At 42.2% G+C, this 26,671-nt stretch overlaps 1 protein-coding gene across 4 annotated transcripts in view; it reads left to right on the forward strand.

Annotated features, from left to right (window-relative positions):
* The window catches only part of Tulp4 (TUB like protein 4), a 223,062-nt gene that overhangs the window by 126,172 nt on the left and 70,219 nt on the right, over positions 1 to 26,671 (forward strand). For all 4 annotated transcript variants that reach the window (XM_008839527.3, XM_029566811.1, XM_017799761.2 and 1 more), the window contains 2 exons: positions 12,022 to 12,150; positions 21,993 to 22,154. In XM_008839527.3, coding sequence (XP_008837749.1) covers positions 12,022 to 12,150; positions 21,993 to 22,154 — 291 coding nt within the window. The remainder of the gene's footprint in view (positions 1 to 12,021; positions 12,151 to 21,992; positions 22,155 to 26,671) is intronic.

The following is a 26,671-nucleotide window of genomic DNA, read 5'->3' on the forward strand; positions in this document are numbered from 1 at the left end:
GGGGTTCCAGCATCCCACTGCCTTTTGAGTGTGCTCAAGTTTTCACACCAGCCCATCAGAATCACCTGGGAAATGTGCCCACCCGGGCTGTAGGCCCTACTCAGGTCACTCCTACTCAGTCTTCATAGCTCATAAGTCCTTGGGTGGGACTAGATGTAGCTGATCTCAGGTCTGGACTTTGAGAGACCCTGGTCATGAAACACCAAGAATCTTATCTTTCATTTCAGTACTGTTTCAGCAGTACTGCAGGAGGCTCTGGGGAGGAGGACTAGGCCATATGGACCAGGCCAGCCTCTGCATTTGGTCCTGCTCAGAAGACACGAGCCAGCAGGACCTGTGCCTGCAGCTTTTTGGCTGGGATATGAGAATGAATAGGTCTCAAAGCACTTGGGAATCTGTCCAGCAGATGATGCCCAAAGGTGTGGGCATGAATTTAGTTCCTCAAGGGCCTTGAGCGTTGAGACATGACAGAGGACAGGTACTTGGGGGCACAACAATTTCAGAGTGGAATTTTAGGACTGGCAAGCAAAGCATGTGGGAAGGGACTGTATTATGTGGCAGAATCAGGGAGAGGTACATAAGACACTAGAGAAAAGGAGAGGTGTGACTTTTATGTGGTGAAAAGATGGGCTGAGCCGAGCTGCCCAGGCTTCTCCTCCTGGTTGAGCGTTTTTCAGGAACATCTGGAAAACGTGCCAGTCAGCACCAGTGGTCACTGATGTGAATTTTCTTGGGGTCTTGTATGGTTTAGACACTGACCAGTGGTAGGTTCTGTCTTCTCTCCCATAGAAAAGAGGCAGCTCAGAGCACTTTCACCAAAAGATTTGAGGCACCAGCAAGCCTGTTTCCTCACCTTTAGCAGAGTGGATAGTCTGGAGGTTTTGCAGGAAGATTGAGATGGGAATTAAGAAACTGGAAATGTAAATCCAGAATGAATGCAATCCTTGCACTCTATTTAACAAGTTCTCCTTTGAAGCAGTCCTGTTAAGAAATGGTGCCTGTGTTTACAGATGAGAAAACTGAGGCTCAGTAGCCTCCAAGAGGACTCTGGAACTCCAGTCTCCTGACTGCTAAGTAGTGCATCATGATGATGAAATAGAATCAATTCTTTTTTTTTTTTTTTTTTTTGTTTTTGAGACAGGGTCTCCCTGTAGCCCCAGCTGACCTGGAACTTGATATGTAGACCAGGCTAGTCTTGAACTCACTTCACCTGCCTCTGCCTCCTGAGTGCTGGGATTAAAGGCATGTGCCACTACGCCTGGCTCAACTCTTATTTTTAAAGTGTTTTCTAACTGGATTTTGTGACCAAGGTGCTTTCGGTAATTCCTTTAAAAACAAATGTTGTGTGTGCATCTGCCAGCAGGCTGCAGGTGTGTGCAATAATGAATCTTTCAGCAATATGGAGGAAAGTTGAGTTTTAATAGGTAGACTTAAAACTAAAAACAAACGTAGAATTGCCCAAGTGGCATTTAGGCTAGGAAAGAATTTAAGACATGTTTCTGGTAATTCAAGTTAATGACTAAAAGCCAGTGCCACTATACTGCAACAGTACTTAAGTGCAGAAAAGTAAACTTAAATATTTTGATGGGAAAATATTTAAAAGTGTTAGATATATTAGGGCATAATCATAATTTTCTGTTTGTAACAGTAAACCCACACCAGTTTTTACTCTAAAAGAGCAATGCTAGGCAAATCAGTTTAAAGGATTCTGAGTAGCTGGTATTTTAGCAGGGAGTGTGCTAACCCTTCCCTCGCTCTGGGTGTTTGGAGACACCTAGAAATTCTTTTCTTGTGGAGACATGTGACTTTGGAAGCTCCTGACACCCTGCCTCCAGTGCTCAGGGCACTCTGCAGATATTTCTGGCATTGCGCTGAGCTTATTGTTTTACAGGTGTCTGCCTGCCTGCCTGCCTCACCCGGTCCTGAGCTCTGACTGTGTAGCCAAGTGCCATATTTAGCTGTCTTTGGCCCCAGCATGGTGCCTGATGCATTATAAGTACTCAGTAAATGTAAGAAGTACTTCAAACATGTTCGGTGTCTCTTGTACATTTTACCTGGCATTTAGCCCAGTGTCATTTATCTGTTAATTTTGTAGTACAGATAACCAGTTTTGTAAACCATGGCATTGGCTGGAAATGACTTATGTCATACTGTTCATAGTTTTGGGAATGCAGATTTTATTTTTTTAACTTTTCAAAGCATGAAAGAATCATAAATTTGTTGGCTAAGAAAGAGAACTAGACTTTCCTTATAATTTGTGTTTATTTTTTACATTTCTTTGAAAGTGCACCGTTTGACTTCAAAGAATGATATTTCAACCCTTAAGCTTAGACCAGTTGGTACAGACTGAGATGGTGATGTAGGCTGTGCACTGGAGCCAGCAGAAAATGATCTGTGGATTGAAAAGCTAATACCTGCAGGTAATTCTAGCTTGACCATCTTTTATGAAGCAGTGTTTCCCTGGAAGCCATGAAGAGTTGCATAAAATAGTGAACGTGCGTACAGAGTTTGTTTCATTTGTTGAACATGTTTCTGAGCCAAGTGTGAAGTAGCACAGAACCAAAACAGTAGATGTTAGTGATTAGTGATGAAAAGCGGAACAGCTTCCTCTGGAAGGTTTGTGTAGGACCTGCCTGGAGCGAAGGAGCCCTGCCCAGCCTGGCAGGCTGAGACAGCTTCTGATCTGCAAGCTGCTTGTTCAAGCCTGTCATGTACTTGGGCCCTGCACCTGTTGGGTTTCTCGTTCAAGCGTTTGTCTTCTGTTTGGTGTTCTGCTTGGCTTCACTCTGGTATCCAGAAGTACACTGCCTCTCGATTTGATTTTAAAATACAGATAGCTTATCATTTTGAGTGTCTATGATTATTGTATGGTACTTCAATCTGTGTCTTGGTGAGATTGAACTTAATCAGCCACAAGCAGTGTGGAATTCTGAACAGGTCTAGCAGCCTACCTGAAGATGTTAACTTTGAGATCCACATACTATTTCCTAACGTAACAGTTCCGGAGTACAGCCTACACCACGTCAGCCTGTATCAACTGGTCTATGTTTAAGGATCAAATCTTAGTGCTGTCTCTACAGACAAGTAATGGGAAGGTCCTAGATGAAACTTCTATGTTCGTTTTCTTATATAAAACATAGTTTCCTGACCGCTATAAAATTCTTTTGAGTTGCCTTGAGTTTCAGAAGTTAAAAATGGCCCAAAGCTTAGCTGAGTGACCTCCCACAGACCGTTTGTCCTGGCCTGGGATCTAGACTTGTGCCCTCTTCCCTTACTTTCTTAGTCACCTGTCGCTTTGACCCGTATTCCCAGGATGGCCACTAGACTCTCTGTTCTGACTTTCGGTATCTCCAGTTCGTGGTACACTCGCTACGTGCACTCAATGCTTTTATTTAAATTAAATTGAAGTAGGAAAGGGAGAGGACGTGAATGGCACTAGACTTTTTTTTTCCTTTTATAAATCGCCAGACAATGCTGCCTCTGTTTATGTCTTACTGTTATTTATATTGCAAAAATTGAGAAAGGGATAGACATCTGTGAGGAAGCGCATGTATAGTTCTGCTCAGAAAGTCCTAGTCCCATTAAAATAAATTGTGCTTTCTCTTACTTTCCAATTGGTGAGACTTGAACATTTTAAGCTGCAATGTCCTTTATAACTTAAAGCGTTGCATATTTGGTTGTATTTCAGTTTTTTTGTTTGTTTGTTTGTTTGAGACAGGGTCTCTCTGTACCCCCAGCTGCCCTGGGCTGGCCTTGAACTCACAGAGATCCGCCAGCCTCTGCCTCCTGAGTGCTGGGATCAAAGGCGTGCGCCACCACACCCTGCATATTTCAGGTTTTTTTTTAAAGGCAAGGTTATTAGGAAAGTATTGCTGTATTGAAAGGCTACACTAGGATGATAGCTCTTGAATTATTTCACAGCTGCATCAAAAAGAAGTTCTAATGGGCTGGGGAAATGGCTCAGTCAGTTGAGACAAGAGTTTGATTCCCAGAACCCATGTTTTTAAAATAATGGGAAGCTCAGTGGCACACTTGTGTAATCCCAGCATTGGGGAGGCAGAGATGGGTGGGGCCCTGGGGATCCATGGCCAGCCAGTCTAGCCTACTTGGAGAGTTCCAGGCCACTGTGAGAGTCATGCCCCACCACTACCACCAAAAAACAAAACTGTAGCTAGTGCCTGAGAGATACTGCTGAGATTGCTTTTTGCTGTGCTCCCTCCCACCCCCAGTCTTTAGCAAATGATCATCCCTGCCATGTGAGGACAGAGAGAAAAGGCAACCTCTGTAGCAGGAAGCAGTCCTCTAGAAACACTCACAAAAGCAATGACCTCTACCAGCTTTGGGAGTTTTCCCCAACTAATATTAGGACAACAAATACCAGACTGTTATTGGTGATGAAAGCTGGAGAGATATCAGAAATATTACCAACAGTAATCAACTGCAAATAGTTCTTCCACTAAGGTTGGGGCCTGCTGCCCATTTCCTTCGTTCAGTGCTGGGTTTTTGTCTGAATGAGTTTGCATGGGTCTTGTGCATACTGACACCATTGCTGTAAGTTCATAATGAGCAAGTTCCCAGGGGCATGAAAGACTTTGTTTATGATCATGCACCAACCCTGGCTCTTATAATCTTTCCACCCCCTCTTCTGCAATGGTCCCTGAGCCATGGGTGGACGAGGTTTAATATAGGAGTCCTATCCAGGAATACATACTTTGCAGTCTCTCTTTCGCTACACTTTGGCCAGTTGTGGCTTTCTGTGTGCATCACAGACTCTGTTGTGTGAGGGAGTTTCACTGGTGAGAGTTGAAAGGTATTTTCTCTACCCCTATGTTCCATGAGCTTTAGGTGTAGAGGTTCCATTGTAGATATGTCAGTTAGGGCTGGGAATCTCTCAGATACTTATTCTCTGTGTGTGACCAGCTGTGGAACTCTGTAATAGTCTCCATCTGTTGCAAAATAGAAGCTTCTTTGATGAGTAGTGAATGGTATACTTGTCTGTAAATATAAGGATCCATATTTAGCATACAATAAGAAATTACATTCATCTAGGGATGTGACAGGTACAGTTTTCTGTAGGATCTATGACCAGTCCATCTGTGTATATTTGACTATGTTTATAGTATCACACATGAACTTTTAAACCCAGGGCCTCATGCATATTAAGCATGCACTCTACTTTGAGCTACATCCGCAGTCCAGTTAAATCGAATTGTAAATCATCAGAAATCTTCTTGGTGGTTTATACTATACTAGTTGGGCTAGTCCAGCTCAGAGCAGTCTACCTCATTCACTAAGTGCAAAGCTATTTTCTCTCCCCGTGTGGCCTCCTGTGCTTCTGTTTCTTCATCAGCTACAGCCTTAGGCTGTCACTGCTTCTTGCAGCCCCTTTCTCCATTGTCAGAGTCTCCAAAGATGCTTCTAGTTATGTTTACTTGGCTGGTATTTCAGCTTAGGGTTGTATTTGTTTAGAGATTTTCCCTTTTGCTGTGATCACCTAACCTAGTAGTTAATCATCTAGTTTAAAATTACAATGAGGAAATCCTCATTAGAGTTTGCTTGCATGTATGGAGTGTATAAATTTAAACTTTGCATTAGAGTTAGGGTTTAACAGTGATGGTGCCATAAAAGGCTTTGTGATAATGGACCAAGCACCTGACCTTGCTAAGCCTCAGTTACCTATTTTCTAAAATAAGAATGGCAATTTGTGCATCTGAGCAGTTGAGAGGATTAGGATCTCTTCCCCCATCAAATTGTTGTCATGTCTGGTACTGAAATTCAGTCTCACACCTGGTCTTTCCTCAATTTGCTCATAACCTTTGGCATGCTTAGTACATTACGTGTATACATTGCATTGTTTAAGACCAAGAACAGTCACTGCAGCACACATTGTATTTTCATTTAAGTTTTTTTCCTAGCAAGATAGCCTGTTGAGGGACTCCATCCCTGACAAGCAGGCAGGGCCATAAATATTAACAGAGATGGCAAAACTTCTCACTTCTTTACTTGAGACAAAGACTTGGGGCCTCTCTTCTGACTGTCTGGTCCAGACCTAAAAGTTTAGCCAAGGCCAGTACTGGGCATATCTCAGCTTGAACTATAACCTGTCAGCCCTCTCTTCTTTGTTTAAATTGGCCAATCCAAAATTAGGGGAGGGAGACCCTGCCCTATACCACCAAGAACATTTAAAAGACCCAGGCTCCCCTAGGTCTTTGGACACTCCTAGGCATCCCCTGTCAAGTCCCCAGGTGCCCCTAGGGGCTTTGGATTATGCCATTTCTGAATCCCTTCTCCACTTGTAGAGAATTTTTCTGTGTGAGTCTATGTATGTGTGTCTCTTTATTAATAAAGTTTGTTACTTGTGTCTGAAATTTTCCCTGCCTTTTTGGCAAAGAAAATGGACTGTTCAAGACCCCTAGGTAGTAACACTCTGGTATTTAAAAAATCCTGTTTCTGCTCCCAAAAGGTGACAGAAAGTTCTGTAGCCTTTGTGTCAGTATTTGATAGTTTGTAGCCAAGCCTGTCTTTGATTTGAAGCTCCTTGTGAAGCTTGAGAAGTGTTAGGATAGGGATTTAACAGGTGTTTTATAAATGTTGGCTTTGTGGAGCTCAGAAAGGGCTGTAGTGATGGGGTTCAGTCACACTGGCATCTGAGGTTCAGGGCAGCCTCATTATCCCTGAAGGTTTGGCACCACAGCATGAACAGAAGTGCTGACCTTCACCCAAGACGCTGGTCTATTAAGTAGCCTCAGGAAAGAGTGCAGCTTTAAGGTTCTTGAGTATGGCCCTTGGTTTGTCAATTTGTGCTATTCCTGAATTTTATTCCCTGTGACCCACAGTCACTGGTGTAAGTATATTGGGGAAAGGGGGCAAGGGATGATGGTCATGGTTGAGGACCACCAAGCAGATGTGGAACTGAAGAGGGCTAGGGAAAAGAGGGTCTTTGAAGAGTATGTGAATCTTAGTGCTCTCCGACAGATGCATGCCCCCTCTTGATTAATGAGTAAAAGTTTCTGCTTTGGGGGCGTGTGTGTGTGTGTGTGTGTGTCTGTGTGTCTGTTTGTGTCTGTGTGCCTGTGTGTTCAACCTTTAGAAAAGAATAAGAACAGATCACTAGAGAGAGTTGCCTGCTGAGGAACAAGAAACTAAGAGTTGATCTAGCTTTGAGTTTTCTGTAGAAAAATGGCAAGGAGACCAAGCGAGTCTCAGTGAGAATTTCATATAAATGGTGAATATTTTAGGTTTAAAGCTAAATCTTACATCCTTCTGCCTCCCATCATTTTGGGGCGGGCGGGGGGGGGGGATTGGCAAATGGAATAACCACTACTACAAAAACTAATCCTTAGTCCCAATACATGTGCGATCCTGCTTTGACTTCTCTAATGGAGTATTTCCTCAGTTCTCACACCAGCCAATGAGGATAAGGAACTTGTCTAAAGCCACTCAGTCAGGAAGCAGGAGAATGAGATTGAAATCCTAGCCCTTCTGCATCATCCATACTATACTGGAAGGCTGATACGCTGCAGGTGTGAATTGCAGTGTCTTTGGGTGAGTCTCTTTCCCCTAGTTCCCCTCCTTCTGTGTCTCCATCTTTTTTCTGCCTTTCCCCCACCTGTGCTTATAGGGAGGGTGTGTCTCTGAGCTAGAAACTCTGGAAAATAGAAAGTAGCCCAGAGGTTTCTTAAGAGATTGTTTCTTGTTCCCCATTGTAAAGAACTTTTGAGAAGAAATGAACACATTTAATTCCTTGATGGTGTTATTAAAAGCTGAAAATTATCCTAAAAATTGACTTTCTTGGTTAGTATTCAGATACAATGTGTCTGTATAAATTCTTCCCAGTGAAAGTAATGACTTAAGTGGTTTTTCTCTTTGAAGATGGTGCGGGGCGGCTGATTTCTTCTGTTGTCAGATGAACCATCAGTACCAGCTGCTTTGCATCTCATGAGTCTTGTGACATGGGAGGAGGGAGGAATATCTTCTCCTGTTCATTTGTTTACAGTTTAGTCTAAATACAAAATAAAAGAATGTAAAATCATTTGAAAATAGGGTATTAATGTGTGCAAGAAGGATGGTGGTGGTGTAACAGAGATCAGAGCAGCCAAAGTCAGGTGAGGACAGGGAGTTTAATTCCATGCTAGTGGGACTGGCACCCGGATCCTTCCGTAAAGGAGTCAGCCCCTTGTTTAAGTTTCTGGGGACTTTTATACTCATATGTGAGGAATACAAGCAAAATGTATGTAGCATATGCATGGTAATTAATTAAGGTAACAAAGCACAGAGTTTACAGGAATGCAAAAATCGGAAAGCAGAGACTTCTATGGGGTGACCACAGCGGGAGGGGTTTCCTGTTACCTCCCTGTTCTTATTTCTTCTCTTATCCTGGGGCCTTTCAGTGTCCAAAGTTCTTAGCAACCATTACATTGCAAGAATTTTAGCAACTCTCCGGGCCTTTACTTTCTGTCACAACAGGAAATAGAAGTGTCAGGAACTGTCTCCTAGGGAAAAGAACATGTACACTTTAATTGTAATTAAGTGACATGCACATACAAACCATCATAACAAAGCAAGGAGGAAATGCTTTTGTGACAGTCTTCATGAACTGGTCCTGTACCCATCCTACTAGTCTCTCCCCACTCCTCCACCTTTCCCTTTAGTAAGCTCTCCAGCTATTCATGAATCTTTACCTGATGGGCTGACATTCTTGCGAAGGTCACCCATGATTTAATTCCTGAAGGGTCTAGGACACTTGTAGCCTTGCTTGGATGGTTTTTTTTTCCCATTTTTTTATTAACAGAAGTCATAGGGCATGGTAATACTGAGAAATACTGTATAGAAAGGATCTCCTGTATTGTAGGCATACCCTTCTTTACAGCTGCCCATTTTCCCTTTGGTAATCAGGATCAGTCCACCCTCTAGCCCAGTAACTCCTTACTTTGCCTGTGGTTCTGAGGCTTGAAGAGCCGACAGCTGGCGGTAAACAGTCTTAACTTCCAATTCAGTCAAGTCACTGTTGTGTATCCTGGAAGCATTGTCCCCCTTGAAACTAATAACTCTAAGCTAGTAGAGCTCCCTGTCTTGGAAACAGGAAACAAAATTTTGCTAATGTGTCACTGAGGTTAATAATGGACACTGCTACTCTACTCCTTTCTTGATTCTTGGACCTGAATCCTGGCTACAGGCAGAATAGCACTTACATATCTGTTACTGATCCAGAGGATCTATGCCTTCTGGAGGGCACCCAGACCTGTACAATATTGGTACCTATCTGGGAGTAATTGAATCTTCAAAAGGCCTTTCTTCTATACTATCTAGCCAGCTAATTCAAGATTGTCGAGGATACAGGAAGACCACCGAATTTTATGAACAAGAGTCTGCCGATAATACATCTTCAACTATGAACTGGGTTCCTTGGTCAGAAGCAGTGTGGTATTGGGTGCCCTGACAGTAGATGCAGCATTCTGTAAGTCCATAGATAGTAGCATTTTATGCAAGGAGAGCAAATCCACATCCAAAGTGTATGTTCTAGGAAAGATGGAGTGCTGCCCTTTCCATGGGCACTTAATGTTTTTGCTATCTGCTCTCCTTGCTGAGTGAAAGTTGGTGTGGCTGAGCTTGTGTGTCACTCCATCCCCACCACCATGGCCACGGCCACTTTGTTCATTAGCCCCTGGATAGTGACAGGTATCTGGCAAAAGAAACTGATGGATACCCACAGAATAGGTCATCTTACCTATTTGGTTATCAAAATTTTCGTCTGCAGAGTTGTGTCCATCCACATTATGATATAAATACAGTTTGGGTTCTGTTTGTCTGTTTGAGGGGTTTTTTGCCCATGGAGAGAGGTCTATCTACCTGTCCTTTCCAGATTACCTTGTCGCCAGTTTTCTACTCATGTTCTTTTAGTTTCCTACCAGCCAGCCAAACCACGAGCCACAGCTCGCAAGTCAGGCTGTAACTGAACACCTACTAAACTTTTTCACTAGGCTTTTAGCAGATATCATAAGATTTTACTCATTTCTGATGACAGTTTTGTAGGCTTTTTAAATGTATGCCAGTACCAGTTCTGTAAATGTCTGGACACCTGTTGAGTGTCTTTCGATTGAATTTTAACACCAACTACCTAGAGTTGGCATCAGGTTGCACAAGCCTGTAAGAGTACCCTCAGTCAGTTACAACTATTGGGTCCCCAGTTCATTCAGACTTCTGTTTAGCTTGGCTGCAAGTTGGGGTCTCTTCTCTAATCAGGTTGGATAGTTTGCTAGAATGACTTAATAAAATTTAAGAAGGATCTATGCTCAGTGTTCTCAAGATATATTAAGAGCTGCAACTCAGAACAACCAAATGAAAGAGAAGATACTCTGGGCAAGGCATGGAAAATAGCAAGGGACAGTTTTCTTGTGTTCTTCTCAGGGTGTTAACTACTGTGAACGCTACCTGAGCTCCCATGGTTCAGAGGTTTTTATGGAGATCTTATTACTTCATCATAACTGACTGAATCATTGGTTACCATTGTCTATCCTCTTTGTCTCTATGAGGGAGGTTGGGATGTAGATGAACATTCCTACCTGCTAGTCCTGTGGTTGGGTCCTTTGTACCTAGCACCTACCTTGAAGCTATCTAGGGGTTCCTGGCCTATCTGTTCATTAGCCTACCAAGAGGCATTTTTACCACTTTGGAGATTCCAAAGACTGTAGAGAAACTGTGTCAAGACGGGACAAAGCCAAGTATGTATTTATTACACAGCATGAAGAGGAAGGAGAACTATATTAGCAAGGGACCAAATGAATAAACTATGGTGTACGCACATCTTGATGACTACGTAGTGAAAATAAGTTGACACCAACCTGTCAATAAAGATGAATTTCATAGCATAACGTTCGGTTAACATGATTTTTTAAAAATATTTTATTTATTACTTTTATGTGTATGTGTGTACCCGTGTTGTACAATGCCTGCATATAGGTAAGTGCACCCGTGTTGTGCAATGCCTGCGGAAGGCAGAAGAAGCCATCAGATCCCCTGGAACTGGAGTTATGGACAGTTGTCAGCTGCCATGTGGGTGCTGGGATTCAAACCTGGGTCTTCTGCAAGAATAGTCAGTATTCTTAACTGCTGAGCCATCTCTCCAGCCCAACATGTGTTTTTCTTAAAGCTTAAAAGCAGTGCAAGGCACTGGAGTTTTCGAAATTTAGTATTAAAGTTCCTTCTAGTTTTAAAATATTTTTTATTTTTTTTTTTTTTATGTGTATGAGTGTATTGCCTGCATGTATGTGAGTGCACCCGAGTCATGCAGTGCCACAGAGGTCAGAAGAAGGCTTCAGATTCCCCTGGAACTGGAGTTAAGGACCGTTCGTAGCTGCCATGTGGGTGCTGAGAATCGAACCGGGGTCCTCTGCAAGAGCAGTCAATGCTCTTATCCACTAAGCCATCTCTCCAGCCCCAGTTTTAAAATATTTTAATAATATATAATTTAAAAAGAATTAAGTTCTCACAAAATAGTCACAAAGTTAAAACTTTGTGACCTCTTATTTCCTCTCTGATAAACAACTTAGATCTTTCAACTGTTTATTTTGTACATTGGCTTTGTTTAAATGCTGAACATTTCAGAAATAAGGTACTTAAGAAAATACAGAAAATTAAGACTCTTCTTTTTTCTGTACTAAAGAAATAATGCCCTGATTCAAAAATGTGAATTTTGTGGAAACCTCTTTCCCATGCACAGGACCAGCAGATGAGGGGTCATAGCACACCTGTGAGGGGTGGGTGCTGGCCTGGGTAGGCAGGTTCTGGGCTAGGTCCCTCTCTTCTATAGCAGCAGGCACATTTCATTGTTAGCTGAGGTGTCTGTTGGCTCAGGGTGCTTGTCAACTCTCGATTCATGTAGGCCTCATCTGCACCTTCACGAGTCCTCACATTCTCTTTCAACCTTTTTCTTTTTCCTTCTGGAGTTTGGATACTTTCTGGAAGTAGCCTTGGCCAGTTGGTTTCCTTCCTGTGGTAAACATTTTCATGCTGTTTCTCTAGGTTGTGCTGGTGCGGTGGAATGAGCCATACCAGAAACTGGCCACATGTGACGCGGATGGAGGAATATTTGTGTGGATTCAGTACGAAGGCAGGTGGTCTGTGGAGCTGGTCAATGACCGTGGAGCGCAGGTGAGTTGGGGGGCAGACATCCTCCAGTGAAAGACCCCAGAGATCCCCAAGCCCACTGTCCTAGAGCAAACCTATCAGCCTTGCATTGCACTGAAACTCTTTCCTGAATGAGGTAAATACAGTGAGCTCTTTCATTCAGCTGAGTACGGGTGCACGGTCATGCCGTCTTCGCCAGCCAGGCTGCTGCTGCAGAGCTCTCGGTGCTGTCAGCACAGTCACAGTCAGATGTGATTACATGTTACACTTGGATACTCGGAAGTGCTTCCAGCATATCACGTCTTTGCTCCCTTTAGAAGGTATTGTCCCTGTGTTGTGATCTTTATACTTCGCGCCCCACGAGCTCCACAGGATTATTTCTCACAATCTAGTCCCCAAGTGAAGAGTTTTTAATGCTTTCTGTCGTGTTTCCATTAGCGTGGCCACCTGTTGTCATCTTCAGCTCTTTCCTTTCTGATACAGTTTGTCTTCACTCTGAGGAAAACAACTGCTCCAAGGACGCCCTGCTGAGTTGTTGTTATTTCAGAACTGCTGCATAGACTTTCTGGCTTGTGGTACAGCTCCCCCTCCAGTGTGAGGATGGGCTGCCTGACACAGCTCCTCTCCTGTGTTTAAGGACACTTGTCAGAGCAGGTGGTTCTAGAACACTCAGCCTGTGGAGAATGAGTCCTCAGGGAGCATTTATTGAGGAAGGGTTTCTTGTACTATTTTAGCTCTCCCTCTCTCCTAGAACCATTCCCTGTGATGGCCTTACTACATGTTTTTAATTCACTGAATCATCACCCTCTCCTTTCTCACCTTGTGCTTAAATAAGGTATGAGCTTCCCACATTTGAAAGATACTGACCAGTCAAGTGACATAATATTGTGAAACATTAAAATACTATTGTCAGTGAATATTTATTAGGCTGAGGGTTTCTGCAAGATGTCATCACAAAATACCTACCTCTTTGTGAAAACAGAACATTCTTTCTGTGAGTGTATTCATTTAGCACAATAAACACAACAGAATTACCTGTGTCTGATAAAGCCACATTCATTTCTGGCATGTCTCCTTTGTGTAAGGAAAGGAAGAAGTAGTGGCTGCCCCATGGCTACTAATCAGCAATTAGAAGCAGAGCTGTAAATGTGGCAGTCTGCAAGATCACGAGAAGTCCATGTCACTCTGAAGGGTCAGAAACATGACCTGCGGAGTCAGCAACATAGGTCAGAAACCCACCATGTGACTTCTGAGTGGAAGGTGGTTCTCGCTGCCTGTTTCCTCATCTGTAATACAGGGATGGCAATGGTTTCTGCCTCAGAGGACCACTGTGAGGATAACATAAAACTGCATGTGAAAGCTACTTAGAACACTTATCACCATCTGGCAGTGGTCACTGCTGTGGCTGTGGTGCCTGCAGTCGCTCTCAAGACTCCTATCTCATACCCCAGCACAGAGCCTCCCTGTCCTCAAACAGTAGCCAAATCTCATCCCAAAAGATAGAGCAACTCTGTGTGGATTCAGAGAGGAGGGCACTGCTCTGAGGCTGCCCGTAGGCTGTCGGAAGTGCCGTACTTCCCCATCTAGCTAAGGCGTAAGCTTGCATTTCTTTCTAGAAAGGCCTAGTGATGGGGTGTGATGTGCATTCAAATTCAGGAATACTTTAAATCATTACTGAGGATGAAAGGACAGGGGGTGCTGAGACATGTGCCAGCTGAGTGCTTGGCTTTTTCTGCATTTTCCTCTTAATCTTCACAGGAACTTTATTCTGAAAATTTGGTAATGCTCAGTTAATAGAAAAGCCCAGGTCAGGGGTGTTCAGTAACTCGACCAAGGAAATTCAGTAACTCGACCAAGGTAAAGTGTGAACTCAAACTCCATTTTCATTCCAGAACATTTCCACCATACTGTTTCTAGACCAAAAATAGACAAAAAATTTAAAAAGCAACCTGTATGTTTCCTTCCAGAAATCCAGGTGTTTGCAGTATACTCTCAAATGCCCAAACTTTATTATTGTCTGAAAGACCCACCCCATGAAGGAGCACTACCACCCCATGGCTTCCTCCTGGCAGCATCCTCTAAGTACCCCCCCGCCCTCACCGCATCACCGTTAATCTCTACTTCCTTGTCTCTCCATGGAGAGTTTGGAGCAGACACACATGTCAGAAAGAGTGAAGGATAGAAGCGAGGGCTGGAGGGGCATGAGTCATGGGACCACGAAGCATCTGGCAGCACGCAGTGCATGTACCTGTGCCTGTGCCTGCTGGGTGCTGCTGGAGTAGTTGCTCTATCCTGAGACCTTATTTCAATCTTTATATACTTTTACTTATTGAAACGGATTCTTCAAGCCTTAGAACCCATTGACCAGCTGTCATTAACTGACATTTTGGGGTGTCCTGGTTACTTTTAATAATAATTGGAGTCAGATCTTAGAAAAACAAAAACAAAAAACCCACCATGCGCAGTTGATGCTGAGTCACTGGTTGAGGCAGTGGTGACTGTGTGCTCTATACACTCAGTAAAGGATCTGGTAGAAAGAGCAGTTCTGTAGCTTGAAGAAGGAACATCCTTGAAGCCAGGTCAAAGAAAAGCTTTAGCTGGAACAACAGGTGATACTTCCTGCAGAACATAGCTTTCATTGTCACAAAGCAGTTGGCAAAAGCTAAGGGATTCTTTGACAGTATCTCTTTCAGGAAATGATTACTTACTTCGGAGTGAATGAGAAACAGTGCCTGCATTCTTTTACGGTGTTAGTCACTGAAGATGGAAGTGCCAGGCACGCATGCATTCAGACACTCTGGTGAAAGCCCACCTCAGGCAGTAGTATGGCTTAGCGTCAACCGATCTGAGAACTCTCTGTAGTTGAATCCTGCTGGGTTTTCTAGCATTTGGTGCACTACTTGTCTGGCCTCTCCATTTTTTGCTTCTCCAGTTTGGGGTGTGCATGAGCGTATGTGTGCGTGCATGCATGTGTTTGTTTGTAGTCCTGGGTCCTGAACCCAGGGCTTTGTGCATACTCAGCAGGCACTCTTCCCCTGAGGTGTACCCCTAGTCCTTGGTGTTTGGGGGGGGGTCTCCCTGTGTATAGCTCAGGCTGACCTGAACTCACCGTCTTCCTGCTTCAGCCCCAGCAGTTTCCATATATTCTTATTGCCTCATGCTAACATGGTAAACCCAGATGATTCATTTGAACATCTGGTATTGACTTTTTTGTGCTATTGCTAGTGACTTTTTCTTTCGTGTCTGGAGATAACACCTCCAAAGCACCAGAACCAAAAAGAAATATAGGCAAACAAAACTGTGTCAGACTTTGTGTAACAGAGGAGGCAACTAAGAGACAGCCTTAGAATTAGAGTTAGAGAAAATAGTTGCAAAGTATACATCTGACAAGACTATTTGGAATTACAAGAAATGGCAATAGAAAAAAACCCAGATGATCCAATTAAAAATGACAGTAGACCTAAGTAGATACTGCTCAAAAGAAAATACACAAATGGTCAATAGATACATGAAAAAAATGTTCAAATCAATAATCATGAAAATGCAAATCAGAGCCACAATGAGAAGCCACTTCACCGCTGAGAATGACTGCTCTCATGCAGGTGAGAGGTCAAGTGCTAGTGACAGTTTGCAGAGAGCACACTGTTGGCAGGCATGCATGTTAGTATAGCTGTCATGACAAACTAGAACATCATATGATCTGCGGCCCATTCCTAATTGATACACACAAGAGTGCTATTCGGCGATAATGGAGATGATATCCTGCATCTGCAACAGTGTGGGTGGAGCTAGAGGCCATTGTGTCCAGTGAAATGAGCCTGCCTCAGAAAGACAGGTATGGTACACTTGGTCTCACTCACACGGGGGTTCTGAAAACAACTTTTCACAGAAGCTGAAATTAGAGTGGTGGTCAGCAGAGGTTAGGAGAGAGAAGAGGGAATGAAGAAAGAGTGTTCAGTGGGTCTCAGCTAGAGTTACATAGGAGCAAGAAATTCATTTAGTGTGTGCTAAAGCTTCTTACATTTCTCCACTAAGATCCCTTTTCACCCAGTAAATTTTTCATGGTCCCAGCTATAGCGGTATTTGTAAGTGTACAAATAAAACATTTACTGATAGTAAATCATCAAGAAATGTATTCTAAGCTGGGCATGGTGGCACATTGCCTTTAATCCCAGCACTCTGGAGGCAGAGGCATGTGGATCTCTGAGTTCAAGGCTGTCTGGGCTACAGGGAGACCCTGTCTCAGAAAGACCAGTGGTCCGGGGGGGGGGTAGGAAGGGAGAGAGGGAGGGAGGGAGGGAGGAAGGGAAGGAAGGAGAGAGAAAAGAAGAAATGTATTTTCAAAGAAAGACAATTCTTTGGCTACATACATTCTTATCATTCATTAATGGTAAAAATCAAAATTTCACACTAATGAGATGGATGTGCTCATTTATTTTTACATAAAAAGTTAAATCTTGACTGGGCATGGTAGCTCATTGCTGTAATCCCAACACTTGGGAGGCAGAGGCAGGAGAACTGCTCTGAGTTTGAGGCCAGCCTGGTTTATACACCAAGTTCCAGACCAGCTAGAACCACATAACGGGAGACCCTATCTCAACAAACAAAAAGAATTAAATCTTGGCTGAATATTTAACACTGCAGGATATACAACATCTTCAGTGTTTTTCAGAGCTGACCAGTATTTTGATTTTATGATCATCAATTCCAAGATCGCCACTTTAAGTACTACTGTACAAAATGGCACAAGTGTGTTTAGGACCATTTTGGGAATTGTTGGAAATTCTGTCCTAGTCCCAAGCCAGAATTCATTGAATAACTTTATAAAACTTCTCAGCAACTCAAACAGTAATTTAAATCAGACACTCTAACACAACACAGTCTAAAGAGGTGCTTGTTTGATACGCTGAAGAACGGTGGTAGTTATCAAAATTTTTGTTCACACGATGAAACAACTTTCTACGAGAGAAGAGAACTTTGTATGTGCAGTAAAAACACTCCAGTTTATAACATTTGAGCAGAGGTGTTTCAGGCAGTGTTCACATGACAGAGTGTGTACCCAGTGCAAAGTGTGTTTATTGTATGTTCAGAATGAAAGCTGCAGTGAAGTCCTGCTACACAACACAGGCAAGTTCTACCAGAAACACCCTGGACTCACTATGTGTTTGGCTTTGAATTGGTGAATTTGTTTTTAATCGTTCAGAAGCCTTTTATTGTTACCAAAAATCTTTTTACGGACCCACATTCTACATGGAGTTGTGACTCAGTTGGTCAGTAGAGTGACCATGTGCTGTTTCTCTCTCTCTCTCTCTCTCTCTCTCTCTCTCTCTCTCTCTCTCTCCCAGCCTAGGTCAGTAGAGTGACTATGTGCTGTTCTCTCTCTCTCACAAGCTAAAAGGATTTTTTAATGTTTTTAATACAAAAAAATAATAAATGTTTAAAGAGATATGTGAGGGGAACATTGCTAATACCTCTGAGAGCCTCTTTTTTACTGGCTATATGTTTTAGCCTTTTAGTAAGAGGGTTTTCTTTCTGGTATAAATCTTTTCCATGAGACATAGTTGAAGTGCATGTAAGTAGTAGTGTTATCTTTGAAAAAAAAGTGTATTGCAGAGTATATGTGCTATCTTTGGACAGATTGTTTAATGTTCTTAAGAAAAACGTAGTGTAATTGATTGGAACGTGTTGTGAAGCCAGCGTTCTGGGTTTACCTGAAAACACAACCTTCTCCAGTGACCTCAGAACAGCTGTTAAAGACCCGTTTAACAAGTCACTGTAGAGACACTGCTGACCAGTGTAAACCTTTAGCCCTGTGGAGAAAACAACCAAAAGCTCATATTCTTTTCTGTTTTTTTTTTAATTTCTTGAAATGTAATATATCTAGTAATGTCACAAAGTTAAAGAAAGAATATTTACAAGTATTAGCAACAGTGAAGATTACAGTTAGTGATTTTGTAAGAAAAGATAAAAAACAAAAGTAGTGCAAATTATAAATTAAGGTGGTAGAGACAGGCTCACATACAGTAGTGAGCGGAGCACATGTAAATGCACTGAGTTCTCTAGTCAGAAATAAAACGTCATAGATTCTGTGTTTAAAATCCAGATTGTGGGGCTAGAGAAATGGCTCAGCAGTTAAGCGCACTTTCTCTTACAGAGGACCCAGTCAATTCCCAGCACCCACATGGAGGCTACCAACTGTCCATAATTCCAGTTCCAGGGGATCTGACGCCTTCTTCTGACCTCCGAGGGCATTGCACAACACGGGTGCACTGACACACATGCAGGCAATACGCTCATACACATAAAAATAATAAAATATTTTTTAAAAATCTAGATAGTGAGGGCTGGAGAGATGGCTTGGGTTAAGAGCACTGATTGCTCTTACAGAGGACCCAGGTTCAAGTCCCAGCACCCACATGGCACTTATGAACCATCTTTAACTCCAGTTCCAGGGAAATCGAAGCCCTCTTCTGACCTCTGAGGCATTGCATGACACAGGTGCACTCTAATACATGCAGGTAATGCACTCATACACATAAAATAAAAATAATAAAATACTAAAAAAAAATCCAGATAGTGGATCCAAGAGGTGGTTCAGCTGGTGAAGTGCTTGACATGAAAGCGGGAGGACCTGTGTTTTATCCCTATCACCATGTGAAAACTTGGCACGCTGGTGTGGACATACAATCCCAGTCCCCGGGAGCAGAGGTGAAGTGGATCCCTAGAGCTTTCTAGTCAGCCAGTCAATGGAACAAGTGAGTGCCAAGTTCAGTGAGAGACCCTGTCTCTCAAAAAATAAGGTGGAGAGCAATTGAGAAAGACATCTCTGACCTTCGCATGCATGTGCACATATGTGTACATACACAAACATGTATATACACACAAACACAAAAAGCCTGGACATAGGCTGTTAATAGCCATATTTAAAGCTTAAGAGCTCCTAGAAGTTTATATAGCTGATACATCTATATTAGAATCAGACAGAATACCTTAAGCCAGAAAATATTTGGTTCATGGAGACTTACCACACAATAGTAAATGCTATAGTTTATCAAGATGGTTTTGATACACCATCAGAATAATTGAAGGAAATATATAGAAAGGAGAATTTGGTAAATACTTTGACATACTCTGAGGTTTAGACAACAACCAGGTAAAGTATTAAAAGATCTGGTCAACCCATAAGCTGACTTGGTAGACATGTGTAGATTCTGAATCCACAGTTAAAGAACATAATGTTCCTGGGTAAAAGTCTGCAACCCTTTTTAGTACAGGAGCCAGTGGGGTGGAATATTTTAGCTTATTGATTTTTTTATTTTTATTTTTATTTATTTATTTATTTTTTGGTCTTTTTGAGACAGGGTCTCCCTGTAGCCTCAGCTGTCCTGGAATTCACTATGTAGACCAGGCTGGCCTTGAACTCACAGAGATCCACCACCTTTGCTTCCTGAGTGCTAGGACTAAAGGTCCATGCCACCACACCCAGCTTAATGTTTTAGTTTATTAACATATTACAAGATGTTTTTTAAAAGCACTCGCTGATCAGGGCTGGAGAGATGGCTCAGTGGTTAAGAGCACTGGTTGCTCTTGCAGAGGACCTGGGTTCACTTCCCAGCATGCACAAAGTATCTAACAACCATCCTAACTCCAGTTCTAGGGAATCCCATGCCCTCTTCTGACTTCCAAGGGCACTGCATGACATGGGTGCACTTACATATATGTACACACAATACACTCATACACATAAAAAAATAAATAATAGTAAAATATCTTTTAAAAAACTTTCACTCCCGGGCGTGGTGGTGCACGCCTTTAATCCCAGCACTGGGGAGGCAGAGGCAGGTGGATCTCTGTGAGTTCAAGGCCAGCCTGGTCTACATAGTGAGTTCCAGGATAGCTGGGGCTACAGGGAGACCCTGTCTCAAAAAGACCAAAAAAAACAAAAAGAAAAGAAACTTTCACTCATCAAATAAAAAGCTCGTGGAGATTAACATTTGGATTTCCTATAATTTTATAAATAACGAGACGCCATCTGTTGCTCTTGTTTTTCCTCAACTGCTTAAAACTGTTCTTAGTTTATAGAGTGTAGAAAAATATTGAGTGGCTGGATTTCTTCCCCAGGCCATCATTTGCCAACCTGCTGAGGTTTTTGGTAAATCAGTAAGTTTATAAGCATGATGATAGGTCATTATCTCAGAACAGAGAAGTTGGCTTAGAGGTTAACAGAAAGACACGAATTTAAGAACGCCCTGCGCGAGCAGAGCAGGGGTTCATACCTGTAGTCTCCACACTGTAGGGAAGCTGAGCCGGGACGCTTGCCATGACATAAAGGACAGGCTCCCCTACATAGTGAGTTTCGGGCTGGCTTGGACTACACTGTAAGACCCTATCTCACAAACAAACTCTCCCAACTCTCTGCATGTTTGAAAAAAATTAAATGTATATTAAATAGTTTCCAGATTAAAGCATAAAGTTCATGACTATCTATGAAATCCCATGCCTGGGGGTCTAGAGAGACAGCTCAGTGGTTAAGAAAGCGCATACTGCTCATCTAAGGAGCCTGAGTTCCCTTCCCAGCATCCACATTGGCCATCTCACAATCACTTGTAATTCCAGTTCTAGAGGGTCTGATGCTCTTCTGATGTCTGTAGGCATCTTGTACCCACATGCCCACAAGCAGGCACACATAAACACATAGTTAAAAGTAATAAAACAAATATTTTTTTAATCTGAAGTTAATAAAAACATGGATAAATGATTAAAAATCTTAAGATGAAAGGAATGAATCACAGTCTTTCTCCCAGTGGTGAGGATCATGCTTGCTAGGCAAGGCTCTACCACTAACTAAAGTACATCTGTAGGCCCAGCCTGTTATTTATACACTAATTCCCCAGTATCTGAAGATACTCAAGAATAATGTCATACTGGAACATCTGTAGGAGTAATTTACTACAGAAAGTTAAAGGAAGCAAAAAATAGCATCTGAAAACATGTATTAAATACATTTATAAACTCAATACCAGAGTGTAAGCAATGTTTTCCTCTTAGACTTCCATCCCTTCATTTTGATCAAAAGATTCTTCTCTGCAATACTCCAAAGGAATGAGAAACTTAGACCTTTGTTATTTTGGTAAGTGACCAACAGACATTGATGGAGAATCTGTTACTAATCCTGAGTGGGAGGCTGTGGAAACAGTGGGTAAAAGCAAGAAACCTTGGGGCCAGACATCGTTGAAAGGATTCTTGGCTCTGTCAGTCACGTACTGTTTTGTGAAGAATAAGTCACTTCACCCTTCTGTGCCTCGAGTTTCTTTGTAGATGGGTGACACTACTTCCCTAGATGGTATTATTCGGCTTAATGCATTAAATTACAAAAGTCCTTCCAGTAGTGCTGACACATAGTACATGCTGTTTTGTCCCAGTACTTCTTAGTGTCCTTTCCTTCCTTCCTTCCTTCCTGTCTTCTTCCCCTTCCCTCCTGTCTCCAGAACTCATGGTGTTGCATATATTTAGCAGTCATTCTACCACTGAGCTACATCCCCAGCCCTTGCTGATTTGGGGGGGGGGGTGTTTACTTAAGGTTGTTTATTTGTTTAGATAGTTGAGACACAGTCTTACTTTGTAGCAGAGGTTGGCCTGGAGCTCATGATTGTGTCCTGAAACTTGCAATCCACTCACATGCTGAAACTATAGGAATGCACCGCCATGCTTGGTTGCTAAGCTTTTAAAATAATTCCTTTTATATTGTTGTCCGTAGTCCATCTTGATCTTAACCAAAAGTCTTAAGTTAATGACTATATCCAGAGTTTGATAAAAGTGTTTTCCCTTTCATGTTACAAATTGACCCTTCTCTGTATGTCTCTAAGGTGAGCGATTTCACATGGAGCCATGATGGGACACAAGCACTTATTTCGTATCGAGATGGGTTTGTCCTGGTTGGTTCTGTCAGTGGACAGAGACACTGGTCATCTGAGATCAACTTGGAAAGCCAGATCACATGTGGCATATGGACTCCTGATGACCAGCAGGTAATGCTTCTGGGATGTCGGTGTACTGTTACCATGGGAAGTTGGGAGGAAGGCAGGAGCGGGAGCACATGCACAGACTAAAGCACTGACAGCACTGAGGATAGAAAGCTTGTGGAGCCATGTGCAGGGGCCTCAGTTCCACCCCAGCATTGAAGAAAAACAACTGCAGAGGAGAAAAACAGTAAAACTGTTTAGGTAAAAATTAAAGTAAAAAGTTTGAATGAAACTAAGATTAAAGAAATGTTTTTTCTTTTTTCTTTTTTCTTTTTTTTTTTTTTTTTTTTTTTTGTCTTTTTGAGACAGGGTCTCCCTGTAGCCCCACCTGGCCTGGAACTCACCATGTAGACCAGGCTGGCCTGGAACTCACAGAGATCCACCTACCTCTGCCTCCCAAGTGCTGGGTCTACAGGCGTGTGCCACCACACCTGGCCTTTTTAAAAATATTTTATTTTTGTGTGTATGAGTGTATCGCCTGAATGTATGTAAGTGTTGTGCAAGGCCTGTGGAGGTCAGAAGATCATGGTGTCATATCCCCTGGAATTAGAGTTCCAGATGGTTGTGAGCCACCATGTAGGTGCTGGAACTCAAACCCGGGTCCTCTGCAAGAGCAACCAGTGCTCTTAACTGCTGATCCATCTCTCCAGCCCAAGAAATTGTATTTTCTATCAGTGTGGTAAACGTCAAGTTAATGTTTTAATTATATATGATATTCATAGATACTTACTTTAAAATCCACATAAATAGCCAATTGATCAATAGATAACATGATTTTTTTTGACAGAAGAGGAAGTTCAACTAGTTGATAATCCATATGGTGGAAGAATATTCTCTGTGTAAACATTAAGATTAACACAGTGAGGAAATATGTTTTTTTACTCAAGAACAAAAATAACACAGGTGATTTTACTGGTTATTTGACATGAGTAAGAATAAATAATCATTCTCATTCTCTCTGGTCATGTTGTGTATCAGACCTTCAGGGTGCAGTTTTTCAGAGCCTATCAAAATGTTATAGACTATCACCCACCCTGATAATATATTCCTGGAAGTTTTAAAGGTATTTATTATTTATTTATTTAATGTTTATGAGTGTATCTGCCTGCATCTATGTAAGTGCACCCATGTTGTACAATATCCTCAGAGGTCAGAATAGGGCATTGGATCCACTAGAACTGGAGTTCCGGATGGTTGTTAACTACTATGTAGGTGCTGGGAATCGAATGTTGGTCCTCTGCAAGAGCAGACAGTGCTCTTAACTGCTGAGCCATCTCCAGCCCCATCAGTTCTGGAACTTTTTTAAAAGAAGAAAAGTGGGGAAAAAAAATCAGGAAAAATCTTTTAAGGCATATATATGATGATTAAAATGTGCCCCCAGCTTCTTGACCAGCAGTAGAACAGGTATGTAAGTTATGGAGTAACCACTAGAAACAGATTAAGATGTCAAAGCAGAGAGTTCAGGGCAAGTCAGCAAATTGTAGGTCATAATTATAAAAACTGTAGAGCCTTATAAAGGCTCTTGGATGTTAAATGAAAACTTCATTATGTGAAGTGGCAGGTGACGTGCTTCCACATCATAAAGTAACCTAAAGAAACCCATGAACATAGTAAAAAGAAGTAGGAAGGAGGGAATCCAGATAGCATAAGTAGTTCTTCTGTGGCATTAGCCTCTGCTTGGTTTTCTGAAATTCGGTTAGACATTTTCTTTGTTGTCCCCATTTGATTTAATGATAAAATATAGTACCCCAAATTATATATTGCTAATTCATAAATGCTTCTTCTAAAAAAAAAAAAATTATGACACATAATAACATTAACAAATTAAAAAAATTTTTTAAACAATTAAAAATATATATATATACATATATATAAGGTTGACTAATTTAAACCTTTACGAATATAAAATGAGTGTTTTCCAAGATTTCACACCAAAGATGTAATAATAATTAAAAAAAGACAAGCTTTGCATTCTGGAGCTGGTCTCCTTTCTGAGGCGCATTTACCCAAATTTTCTCTCATCAGCACATTCACTCCTGTCTCCGTTGTCTCACTTAAGGCAAGTGTTAATTTCTTTTCTCAAAGTTAGTGCTATTACATTTTTATGAACTCTCACTTTTCTTTCCAGAGGCTTCTAATTCTTCAGGAGCATTTTTGTGTTTCTGTCAAATACTTGGCTTTTTTAGGAGTTGCGCTCTCCTAGGGGCTCACTGTCCTGGGAGAAGCCCTCCTGCTGCCTCTCCTGCATTTGTTTTCTCATGGGTCCTGCCTCATTCCCAGGGCATTTGTAATGCTCAAATGGGAGGACTTGTGAAAGCACTTAATATGCAAAGTTGCCTGGAGGGATGGAACCCACCCTACCTGCAAGGCTCACTTCCTGGTATGCTGTGCTAGCCAGTGTCCCTAACAGACTGCACTTGTGTGCACTTGCAGTGTGGCAAGTATAGGTGCTAGGGAGAATGCCACAGTAGGGCAATGTGGTTTCTCCCTTGGGTGCTTATGGAGTTGTAGAGAGACATGCTGTACCTGGCAGTGCATGGTTCTGCATAGGCAGACACCCCCAAGCCAAGTCTGGGGGACCAGAATGCATGACATGCAGCAGAGCATAAGGGATCCACAGCACTATGTAGATGCCCCCACCCCCCAGCACAGGCTTCGTGCTGTTCTCACCACTCTGAAGCAGTGGAAATGGGCTGAAGCAGCAGGTGGGCCATGGCCATGACTGCAGATGGTGAGGCACCTGTCAGAACACAGCTGTGTGGGAAAGGCTCCTGGCCTCCAGCCTCTGTCTTCATGACTGCTTTCACCCCCAGGCAGGATCTCTGCCCAGTAGAATGCTCACCTGCCTTTCAGAAAAGGCTTACAGAGCAATGAAGAATGTGAATCTGCAGATGAAATTGCATAGAGCTGTGATTTGGCTACTCCACAGGCCTGCTTGAGCTGGGCAAGGAAAAATAAAATTCATTCACCTCTGTCAGTTATTGGTTGCTTTGACCAAATACCCCAGAAAACAGAAGAGAAAGGATTTAATTTGGCTTATAGTTCTAGAGATTTCGAGCCTTCATGGACTGGTTCCCTGTTAGGGGGCCTTGGTGAGGCAAGGTGAAAAGACAAGGAGGGGTAGGGCTGTATGGCCAGTGGCAGTCAGAGTGCACACGGAGAGATGGGAAGCCCAGGTGAAGAGAGGCATTTCAAAGACACAGTGCCAGTGGCACCTTCCTCCAACCAGGCAGGCGCAATTGCACCTTGCACAATTCAGCCACCTCCTGTTAGTCTATTCAGACTTTGAAATTATCATTGAACTAAATTATGGATTAGGTCAGAGCCCTCATTACCCAACAGTGTCTGGAAACCCCCTCACAGGTACACCCAGAGGTATACTTTATTAATCTCCTTAGTACCTCTCTATCCAATCAAGTTAACAATTAACAATCAAGATTAACTCTCACACCCTGTCTTGCCATTGTTTCCTGTCTTTTACATGATTTGAAAATTACTAATGAACAAAGAATATGAAGACTCTTGAAGTGCCAGACTTATGTTGGTAATTAGTGACTTAACTCTAGCCTTGGGCTTGTGACATGGATAACAGGTCTCTTGTGTGGGTCTGAATCTGGACATCAAAGTTAGAACTACTAGTGCTAGCTCTGTCTCTCCTGTTTCCCAAAGAACTCAATATATGGTCAGAACAGCATCCATCAGGAAGCCTTCCCCATCACATTCTGAGATATTTCAGGTTATGATAGGATTTTAGAATATTTCCTGTCAGCTACTACAAATCTAAGCAGTCTCAGTTTTAAGTGAGTTTCAAGTCTAGTTATTTTCCTATTTGTCATATGCTTTCTTCATTCTAGATTGGCAGTTTATATACTGAGAGACAGAGACAGACAGATAGACAGACAGACTGCTTTGAATGAATATCAGATGCAGATTGTGGTCCTGTTCCTTAGAAACGTGTGTGTGTGTGTGTATATATATATATATATATATATGTTATACACATGTACATGAATATATCACTTTGGGGAGTTCATTTCTGCCTTATCCAGTGGTGATGGTTTAGAGATGTTATTTTGAAATAATTGCTCCAGTTTGCTGTTCACTGTAAGTATGATAAGTATGATCACTGTACACAAAATCCAAAAGAATACATTCTCTTTAAAGTCAACAAATAGCATGCTGCCATATTTTTGCTCTCTGTTATCCTTTTTTACTCCCTTACTCTTTACACACACATTTTTATAGTACATTTTAAAAAATAAATTGTAGGAGGTTGGAGAGATGGCTCAGTGGTTAAGAGCACTGACTGCTCTTGCAGAGGACTCAGGTTCGATTCCCAGCACCCACATGGCACCTATGAACCGTCCTTAACTCCAGCTCTAGGGGAGTCTGAAGCCCTCTTCTGACCTCCGCGGCATTGCATGACATGAGTGCACTCACATACATGCAGAAAATACACTCATACACATAAAATAAAAATAACAAAAATTTTTTGAAAAATGCAGAACTTTGAGCCAGGCATG

Source organism: Nannospalax galili, unplaced genomic scaffold, assembly GCF_000622305.1.
Source record: "Nannospalax galili isolate Female #2095 unplaced genomic scaffold, S.galili_v1.0 scaffold211, whole genome shotgun sequence".
Taxonomy (NCBI): Eukaryota; Metazoa; Chordata; class Mammalia; order Rodentia; family Spalacidae; genus Nannospalax; species Nannospalax galili.